Source organism: Bos indicus, chromosome 2, assembly GCF_029378745.1.
Source record: "Bos indicus isolate NIAB-ARS_2022 breed Sahiwal x Tharparkar chromosome 2, NIAB-ARS_B.indTharparkar_mat_pri_1.0, whole genome shotgun sequence".
NCBI lineage: Eukaryota > Metazoa > Chordata > Mammalia > Artiodactyla > Bovidae > Bos > Bos indicus.
The window spans coordinates 99,752,915-99,769,853 of record NC_091761.1 but is presented as its reverse complement, the minus strand read 5'-3'; the positions used below and the strand labels follow the sequence as shown (position 1 = coordinate 99,769,853).

General features: G+C 33.8%; 1 protein-coding gene across 6 annotated transcripts in view; it reads left to right on the top strand.

Moving 5' to 3' along the window:
• ERBB4 (erb-b2 receptor tyrosine kinase 4) overlaps nt 1–16,939 on the top strand; it is a 1,281,057-nt gene that overhangs the window by 691,896 nt on the left and 572,222 nt on the right. For all 6 annotated transcript variants that reach the window (XM_070800265.1, XM_070800289.1, XM_070800279.1 and 3 more), the window contains exon 3: nt 15,861–16,047. In XM_070800265.1, the coding sequence (XP_070656366.1) occupies nt 15,861–16,047 (187 nt within the window). The remainder of the gene's footprint in view (nt 1–15,860; nt 16,048–16,939) is intronic.

Sequence of the window (16,939 nt, the reverse complement as noted above, 5' to 3'; positions counted from 1 at the left end):
AGTTTATAAATTCATGCCTTTGTTCTAGTATTCAGTTACTCAGTGTTATAACTCATATAGAAAAAACAATGAATGCTTGATTATTTTCTTTTATGTACTATTTTTTTAAGAAAACTAATTAGTTCTATATTACTTTCCAAAGGTAACTAATTCATTTGTATTCAATATTATTTTGATTTCACAAATTTAAATGTATTCATTGAACTCAATCATTTGTTATTATTAATCATTTTTGAAATTCAGACTTCCCAGTGAGTAGCCAAGTATGGTCTCTTCCAATTGCTTCTTGAACCCTTTTGACATGGCAATAGTGATTTGTGCTAATATCCTCTCTGGTATAATTAGATGTTTCAAGTTATTTTATAAACTTCTTGCTTCACATTCAAAATATGAAATTTCTCCAAGAAATTTGAAAATAATGTGTTTTTCAAAGAGATTTTCAGAAAGTGTATTTGAAAACCTGAAACTAGATCCTAGGTTCCTGTGTACTTAACCCCCAAACACAGCATAGCTTCTAATAAACTATAAATACACTTTGTTGAATGAATGAAGCCAAAATAGACAAAACATGTAATAGATAAAAAAAAAACTTTGAAATCAATATACTTTGTACCTTGTAAGTAATATATGTGCCATCTTAGAGGACACTAGTTATTTCTTCACTGTAAAATTTCAGTAAAGGGGAAAAAAAAAGGCGGGGAATATTTAAGAGTGAAGTTGTTTATTTGAGGCTGCTGAAAACACACATACACAGACATATAAAAACATGTATCTCTTGATAGGAAATTGTGTCAAAAGAAGAATGTAAATTCTCAGAAATGGAAGGGAGAAATTTGTGACAGAATATGAAATAACGTTACATAAAATAAAGAGATGTTCAATGAATGAGGTTCTAAAATAACAATTTATGCATAAAGAAACACATATGTAAGAGTAAGCTTTCAAGTCATTATTTATCTTTCTTGGTTAAACTTTTTTTTCCCCCTAAATGCCAGTCTCGTCATTAAACTAATATTGGAAGTGATGGAGAAAGTAACCACCATGAGAGCTGGGACCATGTCTGTTCTGAGTACCACTGTGTCTCCAGCACCTAGAACAATACTTCTTAAATATTAGATATATAATAGACAGCTGTTTGGACTTCCCTGGTGGGTCAGACGGTAAAGCGTCTGTCTACAATGTGGAAGACCCAGGTTTGAGACCTGGGTTGGGAAGATCCCCTGGAGAAGGAAATGGCAATCCACTCCAGTACTATTGCCTGGAAAATCCCATGGACAAAGGAGCCTGGTAGGCTACAGTCTATAGGGTCGCAAAGAGTCGGACACGACTGAGCGACTTCACTTTCACTTTCAGACAGCTGTTTAATGAGTACTTGGATGGATGACTGGACAGATGAATGGACAGATGCGTGGATGCATCGATGCATGGATGGTTGAAGCTAAAATCAGAGACTTAAGAACTTTTTTGAGAAAAGAAAGTCAAGTGCATATTTATTAAATGCCTTCTATGTGTCAAATCTTTAGGTATAAATTTGTTTAGTTTCGAAATTAAGTAAAAATAATGGATTTAATGTTTTTTTCTCGAAAAGTTGATTAAGAACACATATTTAATCACGTATTATGATGTGGGCAATATAGCTAAGAAGTAACTCTCCAAATAACTTGCTTTTTCCATCTGGTAATGGCATTCAGCCCTTTTACATTAGCACTCTTTTGTTATATTTATATTGTATATTCATGAATAGAGTCTCATTTGTGCATATCCATTTGAAAAGACCTCTAGTTTCTTGGCACCTTTGAAGATACTCTTTAAAAATTTTAAGTTTATTTTTGTACATCTTAATATACTTTAAATCTAGAAATACCAGGATCCTGTAGTTTCTTTTGAAATGTGTTCTGGCTTACTTTTTTCATAAAGAAAACTTACAGTATGGTATTTCTAAGTCAAAATTTAGCTCATATTGCAATGGTTGTCACTTTTCAAGGAGTAATTGACACCAATTTTCCAAAGCTATATCTGAAATGATTGGAATTTTAGAGCTCTGAAATAAGACAAATCTTTGGTTTTTTATTTCTTCATTCACTTTTTTTGTCTATGCTACTTTGGGTATATTAGTTAACTTTAGTTTCTTCATCTATAAAATGGAGATAATAGCACTTAATGAGTTGATGTGACTAGGACATGATATAAGACCTATAAAAATTTCACACACAGAAAACCCTAAATAAATACGAGTTAATATAGTTATTAGAAATAGTTAACATCCACTTAGAAAGTTTTGACTTGGATAAGGATGCTAAATATGAAAAGCATTTTAGTGCCTATTTTCAAGACCCTGATCTCAATTCATATCATGTCTGTAGTCCTAACTGTACCTACAGATGGCTATAGGTACATAGTCTGCTGTGTTTGTTTGAAGTGAACATTAAGAACATTGTAACTAACATAAGACCTTGTTGTCACCAGCAAAGATAACTCAAGAAAGTATTTATTCTTTATAAATTAATTAATCCTTTTGTTTTCCGTTTTTACAGGCAAATATTTACATGGATATTAAAGTGTATCTTGGCAGGCTTGTCAAATTCAAGCCTGGTACTTTGGCTATACTATTTCTGCAACCGCTCACCCTTTCATTTAAAAATAATAACAGACCAGTCACGAAAGCAGTCACCTCTAACTTCTGAATCCTCAAAGGCCATTTCTCAGATGCTTTGTAGGAAGGGCAGCTGTTATCATAGTGATTTCACAAGGGCACATATTCCTCCTTTACATTTTGAGAGTGGAAAATTCATATTTATAAAAGACCTCAAATGTGAAACTATATTGTAACTCAATTGTAGATTGAAATGGTATCAAGTAATTCTCTCATCTAAACTTTGGTAATACATGTTATTCCTTTAGAAATAGAGAAATTCCTCCATTCTCCAGGGAATCTTCCCAACCCAGGGATCAAACCTGAGTCTCTCACATTGCAGGCAAATTCTTTGCAATTTGAGTCACCAGGGAGCTATCAGTAATTTTATTATGGCCTCCCTAATTACCTCATTTTAATTTGATTAACTTTTTATTATTATTTTTTTTATTAAAGACCAGACTTCAAATACAGTCACATTCTAATATACTGAGAGTTAAGATTTCAACATACAGGCTAAAGGAGCTATCATTCAGACCATAACAGGCAATCTGACAGAAGTCTACAACTTTATGTACTGTGCAGCACCAGTTTTAATTTATCAACTCTAATACCAGATATATATTTCCTTGCGTATTATTTGCTTGCATTCCTAAACTACACAAAGTATTTATAACTTTTTTATAACAACTAAAAATAATATGTTGAAGACATTGATCATCTTTTGAAGATCTTCAGCTTTTGAGCATTTAGCAGAAATTTTGTGCTGTATTTCAGGAGAGAAATTAAAACTAGATAAGTTGTGCAAGGTCAATAATTAATGGAGACAAGTCAAATTAAACTGCAGCGCCTAAAGTAAAACACTGGGCTGTATTGTCCTAACCGATTTGTTCTCTATGGAGAAAAATATACATCACATGTAAATAAAAATAAATACTGCAATGCTTTGATTCATGTGTAGTCTCAGATGTATAAAAGTACTGACAGTATTTTTAATTGAAGTATATTCGATTTAATGGGACGACCCAGAGGGATGGTATGGAGAGGGAGGAGGGAGGAGGGTTCAGGATGGGGAACACATGTATACCTGTGGCGGATTCAGTTCGATATTTGGCAAAACCAATACAATATTGTAAAGTTTAAAAATAAAATAAAATTAAAAAAAATAATATTATATTAGTTTCAGGCTTGTGACATAATGGCAATATTTTTAGTACATTATCCTCCATTTAAAATTACTATAAAATATGGGCTATATACTTGGTGCTGTGTTCTAGTAACATTTATTTATACATAGTAGTTTGTGACTCTCAATCTCCTATTCCTATCTTTCCCCTGTTACTTCCCCTCTCTCCCGTAGTTTATTTTCTGTCTGTGAGTCTGTTCCTGTTTTCTTATGTTAATGTGTTTGTTTTATGTTTTATAATCCATATATAAATTATAACATATAGTATTTGTTTTATCTAACTTATTTTGCTTAGCATAACACCCTCTAGGTCCATCCATGTCTTTGCAAATACCAAATTTCATTCTTTTTTATGGCTGAGTAATATTCCTTTGTGTGTCTGTATGTGTATATGTGTATGTGTGTGTGCAGATGTATATAGATGTGTATATGTGTGTGTGCACATGTATATATATAGATACATACATGTGTGTACATATACCACACATTCTTTATCCATTTATCTGTTGATGGACACTAGACACTTAGATTTCTTCCATGTCTAGGTGACTGTAACTCATACTTTCATGGACACTGGGGTGCATGTATCTTTTCAAAATAGTGTTTGTGTTTTCTTCAGATATATACCCAGGAGTGGAAATCCTTGATCATATGGTAGTTACATTTTTACTTTTTTGAGGAACCTCCTTAGCGTTTTACGTAGTGGTTCCTCAAGTTGACACACCTTTCAGCATTACGTGAGTTCCTTTTTCTCCACATCTTCACCAACATGTGTTATTGGTAGACTTTTTGATGATAGTCATTCTGACAAGTGTGAAATAATATATCATTGTGGTTTTGATTTGCATTTCTCTGTTGATTAGCAATGTTGAGCATCTCTTTATGTGCCTATTGGCCATCTTTATACCTTCTTTGGAAAAATGCCTATTCAGGTCTTCTACTGTATTTTTAAAAATTGAGTTGTTTATTAGTTACTGAGCTGCATGAGATCTTTAATATTACAAATAGTAAATTCTTATCAGTCATATAATTTGCAAATATTTTCTTCAATTAAGTAGGTTGTCTTTTTGTTTAAGTTTTATTTTTATTTTCAAAGTCTTTTAAGTGTAGTTAGGTCCCATTTGTTCATTTTTGCTTTGGTTCACTTTGCCTTAGGTGACATACCCAAATTATTGCTATGATTTATGTCAAAGATTTATATTCTGCCTATAATTTCCTATAGGAATTTTATGGTTTCTGGTCCTATATTTACCACCACCAGTTACTGAAGAGATTATCTTTTCTCCATTGTATGGTTTTGTCTCCTTTTGTGTAGTATGGAAATTCAGAATTCTTCCAGTACATGAAGAAGTGGCTCAGCTATAAGGAATTCACCTGTAATTCAGAAGATGCAGGAGATGTGAGTTTAATCCTTGGATTTGGAAGATCCCCTGAGGGGAAAATGGCAATCCACTGTAGTATTCTTGCTGCAAAAAAAATCCCATGGATGGAGGAGCCTGGTGGGCTACAGTTCATGGGGTCACAAAGAGTTCAACAGGACTGACATCCTTCTATTTCTTAGTATCATCTTCAACTCCCTTCATCAGTGAAGAGTGTGTCTCACTGTGTCTTAGAGCTTCATCAGTATCTTAGAGTTTTCACATTATATGTTTTTTCCCTCTCCTGTTAAGTTTGTTTCTAGAAATTCTTCTATTTTTGATAAAATTGTAAATATGATTGTTTTCTTGTTTCCTCTTTCTCATAGTTCATTTTTGTTATATAAAAAACAACAAATTTATGTATATTAATTTTGTATCCTGAAACTTAACTGATTTTGTTTATTCTAATAGTTTTTTTGGGGGGAGGGATGCTGAGACTTTAAGATTTTCTATATATAATAACATGCCATATTCAAATAATAGTTACAAATGCCAGTTTTACTTCTTACTTTTCTTCTCTCAATTTGGATGCCTTTTACTTCCGATTGCTGTGGCTAGTATACTTCCAATACTGTGTTAAATAGGAGTGGTGAGAATAATAGTCTCTGTCTTTTTCCTGATTTTAGAGGAGAAATTTTAACTTTTCCCTGTTGAGTATGATGTTAGTAGTGGGTTTTCTCAAATGGCTTTTATTATGTTTCCTCTGTACTAACATTAATGAGAGTTCTTATCATGAACGAATGTTGAATTTTGTCAAATGCTTTTTCAGTGTCTATTGAGATGATGGTGTAACTTTTTTCTTCCTTCCTTTTGTTAATGTGGTGTGTCATATTGATTGAGTTGCAATATTAAATCATCCTCGCCTCCCTGAAATAAATCCCACCTTATCTAAATGATCCTTTTTATGCATTGTTGGATTTGGTTTTTCAATATATTGTCGAAAAACTGTTTATCTTTATTCACTAGAGATACTTACCTGTAATTTTATTATTTGTAGTGTCTTTGCTTTTTCTATTGGAGTAATGGAAGGAGTTTGAAAGTGTTTATCTTCTATATTTTTTGAAAGGTTTGGGAAGGATAGGTATTGACTGTTCTATACTTGTTTGGTGGAATTCTCTCATGAAGCCTTTGGTTCCTATACTTATCTTTATTTGTCGTTTTTGATTACTGATTCAATCTCATTACTAGTGATCATTCTGTTCAGACTTTCTATTTCTGCACAATTTAGTCTTAGAAGATTATCTATTTCTAGGAATTTTTACTTTATTCTAGGTTGTCCAGTTTGTTAACTTTATTGATAGTAATCTAATATCATCCTCTATATTTCCATGATGTTCTTTGCAATTTTTTGTTGTTCATTTCTGATTTTATTAGTTGAGCTCTTTTTTTTTTTTTTTTCCTTATGAGGCTTGCCAAAGTTTCATCACTTTTATTTTTACCAATAGTGGAAGTCACTCAGTCATGTCCAACTCTTTGTGGCCCAAAGAATTCTCCAGATCAGAATACTGGAGAGGGTAGCCATTCCCTTCTCCAAGGGACCTTCCCAGTCCAGGGATCAAACCCAGGGCTCCCACATTGCAGGTGGATTCTTTACCAATTTAGCCACCAGGGAAACCCAAGAATACTGGAGTGGATAGCCTATCCCTTCTCCTGCAGATCTTCCCGACCCAGAAATTGAACTGGGGTCTCCTGCATTGCAGGTGGATTCTTTACCAGTTGAGCTACCAGGGAAGACCACCTCCTCTGAATTTTATTGATTTTTCTATAAGTTTTTAAAATCTCTTTCATTTTTTTTTCAGCTCTAATCTTTATTATGTCCTTCCTTCTACTATTTTTGGCTTTGCTTATTCTTTTTATTTTACTTTAGATATATTAGATTGTTAATTTGAGATAATTCATGTTTCTTGAAGAAGACCTGCTTTGTTATAAACTTTCTTCTCACAGCTAATTTTGTTGTATTCTGTAGATACGGGAATGTTGTGTCCACTTTCATTTGTCTCAAACATTTTTTTTTTAAGTTTCCTCTTTGATGTCCTCATTGACTCACTGGTTATTTAATAGCATGTTGCTTAGCCATTGTGTGTTTGTTTTTTTTTTCCCTCTTGCAATTGCTTTCTAGTTTCACACTTTTGTGGTTGAAAAAGATATTTGATATGATTTCAATCTTATATTTAAAGCGGATTGCTTAGTTGCCTAACATGTGATCTGTGCTGGAGAAGGTTTCTTGTTCAATTGAAAGTAATGTTTTTTCCTGCTATTTTAGGGTGGAATGTTCTATATATGTATCTATTAACTTTTTATGATAGAGCCTGTCATTAAGTCCAATGTTCCCTTATTGTTTTTTGGTCTTGGATAATCTATCCATTGATGTAGGCCAGCCCTACTATTATTTTATTATAAATACTGTAAAATCTCTATTCATGTCTTTATATTTTCTTTATTTAGGTTCTGTGTTGGGTGTATAAATATTGACAAGTGTTACACTTCTTGTTAGATTGAACCCTTATCATTACATAACGTCCCTATTTGTCTCTTGTTAGACTCTTTGCTTTAAATTGTATTTTGTCTAATATAAATATTGTTATTCTAGCTCTCTTTGATTCCCTTTGCATGAGATATCTTTTGTCTATATTTTCACTTTTATTCTGTGTTTTGTATAAGCTGCTCATATCTGAGCATTTCCTTTGTGGAGGTGGAATTGTTGGTTAGTCTTTTTTTTTTTTTTTTTCTTTTTTCCCTCCATTCAGCCACCTTATGTCTTTTGACTGGGGGCATTTAGTCTATTTACATTTAACATAATTTTTGATAGGTATACTTTTTGCCATTTGGTTGTTTTCTGATTGATTTTATACTTCTTCTCTGTTCCTTTATCCTTCTCTTATCCTATTCCCTTGCAGTTTGATGGTTTTCTTTAGTAGTATATTTGCATTTTTAAAAAATTTATGTTTTGTGTATGTAGTGTAGGATTTTGGTTTTAGTTTGCTATGATGTTCATGTGCAATCCCTTCAAGAGTTGAATCTTGGTTCCCCATAGTCCTCCTGCTCTTCCAGATGTAAGTTCTGCTTATTTTTAAAGTCAGTATTATGGAGTTTTATCTTCCCAGTGCAAGCCCAGCCTAGAAAGCTTTATGTGGGGATCAGATCCCTTGCTTCTCAGGGGCAACCTTCATGGTTGTGATATACCACTACTTCTGCGTGGCCACTGGAGAAGGAAATGGCAGCCCACTCCAGTATTCTTGCCTGGAGAATCCTGTGGATGGAGGAGCCTGGTGGGCTGCTGTCCATAGGGTCACACAGAGTCGGACACGACTGAGGCGACTTAGCATGCACACATGCATGGCCACACCGAGAGTGAGAGTTCTGATCAGACCACATCTGCCTGACCTATATCTCAATGTGTCCTTTTCTCTATATCCTTAGCTGTGGAAGACCTGTTCTGCTAGCCTTCAGGTAGTTTTGAGAGATAATTGTTGTGTATATAGTTGCAGTTTCAGTGGGTCCACAAAAAGGAGCAAACTCAGGATCTTCCCAGTCCACACCTTGGTCCAGAAACAATAAGTCTCAATAGTTTTGTACATTTTAAATAATTATAAAAGAATATTAAAATGGCAGTTTGGAATACTTGTGTATGATATCTAATTGGATGTGAGTACATTAGAGACACTAGAGTAGAAGTTAAGAATTCAGAACTATTTTGACTTGCTACAGAAAGTCTTAACAAAAAATGGTGTTATCTTCAAAGATGCTTATAGTAAAGAAAAATAACAAGGATTTGGTATATAATTTGAATAGGAAAAAAAATCTAGAAAACAACATTTTATGCATTTAGCCAAGAATGTATTATTATTTTTAATGTGTGCAAAATTGTCCCTAACCCCTGATTAAATATTCAAAAATTGTGAGGTACTGCAATCACCTGAATTTTAAGGTAAATGAATATTTAAGGAACTATTCACTATTCTCACTAAGTACCAAATTAAAGAAAATCAACTATGATTAAAGAATAGGGAATTATTTCAAATAAAAAAAGGAACAGTGGTTATAAGAATTGTGAAATGCAATAGAGATTTAGAAACAATAAAGATTGATTTTTCTGGAATCATCTGAAGGTAAATGGAAAGCCCAGTGAATCAGTACAATCTCTTCTAATTTTTGGTTGAATGACAACCATATCCTGAAAAGTGTATAACTGCAGTTTTCACATTTTTTTCTTTAAGTATTTTGTAAGAGAAAATGGTTATAAATTTATGTCCTTCAGAACAAACCATGCATTTCCCCCCCTAGGTTTACTGCTAATATGGTATGAGAAGTTGGTCAAATTTCTTTCATTTTTCCATTTCTTTTTATTTCCATCATCCAGTGGCGTGGATATCAAATTGTTCCTTGGATTAGATGTGTTTTGAAGCATGTAAGGGTTTAATGATTGTCAGTACTATTCACTCGAACAAAGTCTCTGTGGAGGCATACACTGACAATGAAAGTCAGTTTTAGTCAGCAGCAGCTTACACAAGGAGCGGGATAACTGTGGGTGAATATTGGTAGGCATTCAGTCTTCAATTGACAGAATAGGCAGTTTCCTAAGGCTAAACATAACTGAACCAGAACCAGAGCCTGAGTTTTCTCTTTTCTGATGCATTCTAATGATTTCTATTTAGAGTTGTGGTCCTTGGACACAGCCATGATTGTGTTGTTCAAATAATGCGTTTTTTTTTTTTTTTTAATTATCAGAAATTTCATTGAATCAGTTTCAGTGAAAAACAATATCTAAAAAGACCTTAAGCATTGCATTCTACTTTTTAATTCAACAGCCATCTGTTCAGTGCCAGGGTCTGTTCTAATGGCCATAGCATACACAGAAACAATATAAGGAACCAATTCTGTAATTTAGGAATAAATCAGAAGTTGAAGAGGTAAGATATAAACATACCAAAGGCCACATGAAAAAGAAATTAGAAGCAATGGTTTATTTTGTCTTCAATTTTGATTGTCCACAGATAGTTCATCTGCCTTAGCTATTAACAAAGATAACATTACTTATAATAGTTAGCATTTGTTGAACCCTTACAGACATGTCCCTTATATCTTCTATTCTTTATAACACCTTTATAAGAGAGGTATTTGCTATTTACTTTTTAAGATGAAGAAACTGAGGCTCAGATAGGATAAACAACTTGGTCAAGACCACAAAGCTGGAAGGCACAACCCAGCTTTGCCTGGCAGTTGAGCTCACATTTCTTACCATATGTTTAACTCTCTCTCTATATATATATACATTTATATATAAATATATATGTATATATATGTACATATGCAAGATATGTATATATATGTGTGTGTGTGTGTGTGTGTATGTGTGTGTATATATATATATATATATATATATATATAAATACTGGGGAAGTTGTTAGATAAGTCCATATGTTTCAAAATAGTCTTTATTATTTAAATAGTTTTTAGAAAGTAAAAGGCCCATGCTATTCACATTCTTTCTAGTGGCTGAAAGGAGAGGAACAGTGGATAACTAACATGATTATTTGACCTTATCAGATATTGTGAGCTTAATTGGCACTTAGATATCTCTTGACTTTTCACCCACATTGCCTAGTGACCTGACAATATTAACTCAAAACTATGTTACTGGTGGGCTGCAGTCCATGGGGTTGCTAAGAGTCGGACATGACTGAGCGACTGGCTTCACTTTCACTTTTCACTTTCATGCATTGGAGGAGGAAATGGCAACCCACTCCAGTGTTCTTGCCTGGAGAATCCCAGAGGTGGCGGAGCCTGGTGGGCTGCCGTCTATGGGGTCGCACAGAGTCAGACACGACTGAAGCGACTTAGCAGCAGCAGCAGCATGTTACTGGCTATTTTTCAGCATTAAGCAACCTTACCATTACTAAGTCTCTTCTTATAATTTTATTTGCAATCAATATGCCTTGTAGCTCATGTCATCAGCAGTGGAGTTTCCTACTGAGATGTTTCAAGATATTTGTTCATGGCAGGGTATTAAGAGTACCTACAAGAATGTGACTATAAATTCCATAAAACAAACAGAAATAAAACAAAACAAAACAAAAAGAAGCTAGGACAAATTCAAGCCATATTTGTGGCTTTTAAATGTAACATTTTATATTCATCTCCTATAATTCTTTAAAAATTACTTGGTTCCATGAGACCCTCCGGATATAAAAGGCTAGAGCAATAAATTTTTGACTGAGGGATTTTCTATAATCTTTCTTCTAATATTTACATAATTAGCTGGCTAGGGAGAAGGGATGTTTGGGATGAGGTGAATAGCATCTCTACCATCATTATTATCAGAAAATTTGTCATGAATAAATTAGATATCACCTACTCATGGGTGGCTTCGTTCAAAATGGTTTGAACATATGGTTTCTCAACATGAACATACCATGATACCCCAATATTCCCATAGCAGAATAATTATTTGTTAAGCTAATGTTTAAGTTACATGTATTATTTTGCAAGACCAGAGTGTAATAAATAAGCAGCATGGATAATGAAAGAGATTCATTTTAGACACAAAAATCTCAATTAAATCAGTAAATCCCTTCAGTCCCAGAATCTGGTCAAAGGAGTAACTGTTGTTTTCAACCTGACTTTTCATGAAGATAATAAAAACGTTTCTAAGAATAATTACATACATTAAATAATATGTGAATGCAAAGATGTTCTTAGTTATATCTTACTTTCTCATTTGGCTAAAGGCACTTGGAGCACCCTCTTCTATGATTAGTTGATCTTTATATGGTCACTGTTGTTCTTTGCTCATATCTATAACACTTTTTATACTAGAGTCTTCATTATTTGTAGGTTATTTGTAGCCTCTGCTAATGTGTGGCCAAAAAGCCCATGCCAAGTGGTACATCTTTTTCAGTTAATAACTACAAAGAGTTTATCCCTCTAATAAACACTGCAGAATTTCTGCTGACATTGTGTCTTTGCTCATAAACCTCTTCTTTTTCCTGAGTGTGCTTCACCTGTGTTTTCTCTAATAATCCCATCCCTGTGACCTTCTATCCTATGATAAGCCAATAGATTTTTACGGTTTTTATTAAAAAAGAGCCACTTCCTAGGTGAAGTTAGAGCTAATCATGAGTTTGTTAGGAAGAATGATGGATATTATAACACGTTTTAGCCAAAGGATTAATAATATTGATTATACCCTATACTCCAACTTTTATCATAGTGCCGTCATCACTGTAACCCAGAGTACTTGATAATTATTATATACAAGCTAAAAATAAATTGTTTTTATAATGAATGAAGTAATTTTACTTTTGGACAAAATGATGTTAAAAAGAGTTTGTGATCTCTATTTTAAGAATGCAAAGAAATATTAGCTCAATCATTTTTAACAGTGGTTGGAGGAGAACTCATATGGCTCTGCAGCTATACTATGTCAGACAGGTATAGTTTTAAAGCACGCTGTAGCATGCAAGCAATGCATGCCTCTGCTGATCTTTAACCCCTCTTTTCCATTCATCTCTTCGATCCAAAATGCTCAGTGTCTCAGGAATTCCTGTTGTGACTCAGAGTTCCCGATTTGATGCCAGACATGAGTAGTTTCATGTTTCTCTTGCCACTTTGTCACCACCTCTCTCTGTTTGCATTATACTTGTCATGGTGATCAGTGGTAGTGTGTTTATCCTTTGGGCCTGGAATAAGAATATAAATGAGGACTTACTTGTTGTGTGGCTTATTATTTACTTATAAATCAAGCAACTATTATTCAATCAAATGAATTCTATCTCCCATTTTGACAAATATATCTTTATAACAACCTGGAAAGCCAAGTGAAATGTTAGAATTTTTGGACTCCTCAGGATTATGGTCGTATATAGAGAGATGGCCTTCAGCTTGTAGCCCTTACATCACTTAGTTCTATCCATATTCTGAGAGGCCTTGCACAGAAGTGAATGGACACTCTGGCCCACACATCCAGGATCTATACTCCCCCTTAAACATTTAATTAAACACACTCCCCCTTAAAGATCTGCCCCTGGACCACCCCATCCTTCCTTGGTGCGCTCACATTGGTGGCACAGTCTGTTGTCTGTGGACAGAACACAGCTGGGAAAGATGATATCACTGACCCTAAATAAATATTTGGTGAGGAGTGGGCTTTTGAGGAATGAAATTCTGGGTTCACAGAGGTTTGCAGCATGATCTATCTAGAAGAGAAGATTGCAGGCTACAGATAGGTATCCTCTGACTCTTCAGACTACCTAGTGGTGAAGGTATGGCCAGTGAAGAGACACAGTGTTTAACAAACATTCGTCGATCTCTTACTGAGTAACAGTACTGATCTTGTTATATGGGACACAGGAGTGAGCAAATTAAATGGTTGTACTAGTAGTGCCTATATTCTGGGAAAAGGCGAGAAAGACTATAAATATTAAATGTGGTATATATATAAAGTATACAGTATGTTAGGGAGTGAAAAAGATGAAAGTGGGTAAAAGTGGGAGGGTCACCATATTAAATAGGTCAATCAGAGGTGATCTCAACTGAGAAAGTGAAACTTGAGCAGAAACCTGACGGCAGTGAGAAAATCAGCAAAGAAGATATCAAGAAGGAGTGAAACTCAGGCTCTTAAAATTGCACTGATCACTTTGAGGTAGGACCATGCTCAGCATACTGAAAGAACAACAAAAAGACCAGCAAAACTGGAAAGAGTAAGCAAGGTGTTAAAGTTAAAAAGAGAAGTCAGAAAAAGAATGATGAACAGATCATATAGTACAGAGTTGTCCATTAGAAATGCAATGAGAGGCATAAAAATGTAATTTTTAATTTCCATGTAGCCACAACATAAAGGTACAAATAAACAGGTAAATTCAGCTTTAATAATGCAGCTAATATAAATCAATTTATCTAAAATGTTTTCATTTCAACATGTAATCTTTGAAATCCATAATATGTTTTACACTGACAGCATATCTCATTTCATACTAACCATTTTTCAGTTGTTGATCTATGACTAGTGGTTTCTCTATGGGAAAACACAAATAGAGGTTTTGACTCATTTGACTCACAGAATTTTATTACTGTGAGTGACTTGGGAGACATTTCAGTTTTAAGAAGTGTCATGACTCGATTTATGTTTTTAAAATATCAGGGCTAGGCTTTACTGAGAATACACCAGAAGGCACCAAGAGCAGAGACGATTATAGTGATCTTGATAAAGAATGATGGTAGCTCAGAGGATACCAGTGGATGTCATACATGCTTGGATCCTTAATCCTTTTAAAGATAGATGTGAATGGGAATTCAAGAGTACCCCAAGACTTTGGCCTGAATAATAGGAAGGATGAATTGACATCAGCTAAGGTGACAAAGGCTGTTGGTAGGATGTGGAAGGTTGACAGACATTAAGCTTTGTGTATGTGTATCTGAGAAGTCTGTGAGGCATCCAAGTGAAGATGCAGAGTAGGCAGTTGGATATGAATCTGGAGTTTAGGAGTTTGGAGGTAATAATAGTTTGGAAGACAAGCAGGTAAGAGTAGACAGAGAAAAACAGAGGACCAAAGCCTGAAGATGGGACATCTGACATAAAGAGATCTAAAAATAGTCTGAAATTGGCATTAAATAATATCAAATTTGTTCACACTTCTGAATTATATATTTTTTAAAATATAAGACCTATATTTATTACTGTTCTTATATGCATTTGGGACTTCCCTTGTGGCTCAGTGGGTAAAGAATCTGCCTGCAATGTGTGAGACCTGGGTTTGAACCCTGGGTTGGGAAGATCTCCTGGAGAAGGGAACAGCTACCTACTCCAGTATTCTGGCCTGGAGAATTCCATGGACTGTATAGTCCATGAGGTTGCAAAGAGTTGGACATGACTTTTATTTATATGTATTTTATCAAAAACTATAGCTTTAGATGAAGCCTAAAGTCTTTTTGTGAGTTTTTTTTTTTGCTTTAAAATACCTCACAAACCTTCAAATAATTAACTTATAGACAACTACATTTAAACAGCATACAGTTAAAATAAAAATTGTTTTAATAATTAAATTAGAAACCATAATCAGTATCTAATGCAAATTGTGTGTATCTAATGCATATATGTACAATATGAATTATATATGTATATAGTCAGAAATATATTGATATAAGACAATTGTTCTTTGATTTCTATAAAATTAAACAATAATATAGCAGCTTGAAATCTGTCCACAGTCTACAAATTAATGCAACTTTATTTTGTGATGTTTACCAGTTTATTTTTAAAATATAAGGATTGATATTTATGTGTTCTTATCTAATTTTGGTCTGTCAGAGAATGAGATCTTTATTCTTTTAATTATATTCAGATCTCAGACATGAAGAGTACTTCATACAATAAAATTCAGTAAATTATTTTTACTGTAAACACATTCTTGACTTAAAAATAAAATGCAACCCACTCTTCAAATGAAATTCTAACCCTTGTGATCTTGTATGTCAAGGCAATTATTTATAATATGGTATGGAAATTAGTATATTCAATTAAAAGCTGAAAGTTAGAATTAAATAACTCAATTTTATCTACTTGACTATGTAAACATACTGACAGTTTTAAATTGTTTGACACAGGCCATCGTTTGTGTCTTTTCAGTCTATACGAGAAGTCACAGGCTACGTGTTGGTGGCTCTTAATCAGTTTCGCTATCTGCCTCTGGAGAACTTACGCATTATCCGTGGGACAAAGCTTTATGAGGATCGATATGCCTTGGCAATATTTTTAAACTACAGAAAAGATGGAAACTTTGGACTTCAAGAACTTGGACTGAAGAACTTGACTGGTAAGGAAAACATACAAAACAGCAAATATACTTGTATTATCAATATAATGTGATAGACACACACAAATGTGTACATGGTTTCTGCAGCATGTATTACATTGAGGAACTTTATAAAGCATTGAAATACATATTAATACTACTTATTCATTTTGTGAGAAATGATGCTCTACATTGCCCCAGTTTTATGTACAGATATTGTAAATGCAATCTGAAGGATAGCATATGACTGTATCTCATTTGAGCAGAAGTACACGCTAAGGAAATGCTCAGTGACTGAAAACAGATATGAAGCGGGTTTAAGAATGCTCTGCTCAGTAGTCTCAGGTGAATAGTGGACCATATCATCAAATCTCTGCAATAACATCCTAACTCTCACTTTCGTTAAAGCTCAGTAAATACACAGACTATTATATCTTGTTCCACTAATGTAGCTTTTCGTACAATCTCTTATTTTTGGAAAACATATCTAATGTTATGTTTTTAACATTAATCAAAACATTAATACAGTTTTGATTTCTCTTACTGAGCAACTCACTAAGTGCCATAAGTAGTTCTTCCTCAGAAAGCTTTAATCATCAGTGATTTTTTTCCCCCTAAGATTGGAATTAGGTATCATCTTGCTACAAATAATTCTGTGCAGGACTCTGTGTTATAAGCTGGCTTTTGCAATTCCATTGATGTCTTTTCAGTTCATGTAGTTCAGAGTTCATAAAGCCTATGGTGGAAGCTATTGGTACAAGAATTTTAATCATGAATTTTATTATATGTTCCTGCAACCAAAAATGTGCTAATTAGTAATTACATCAGAGTGGGAGAAAGGCATTTGAACTATTAATTTAACCTGAATTAATAAAATGCAAAATTAATATTTTTTTGTGTGTCTTTGAGTCCA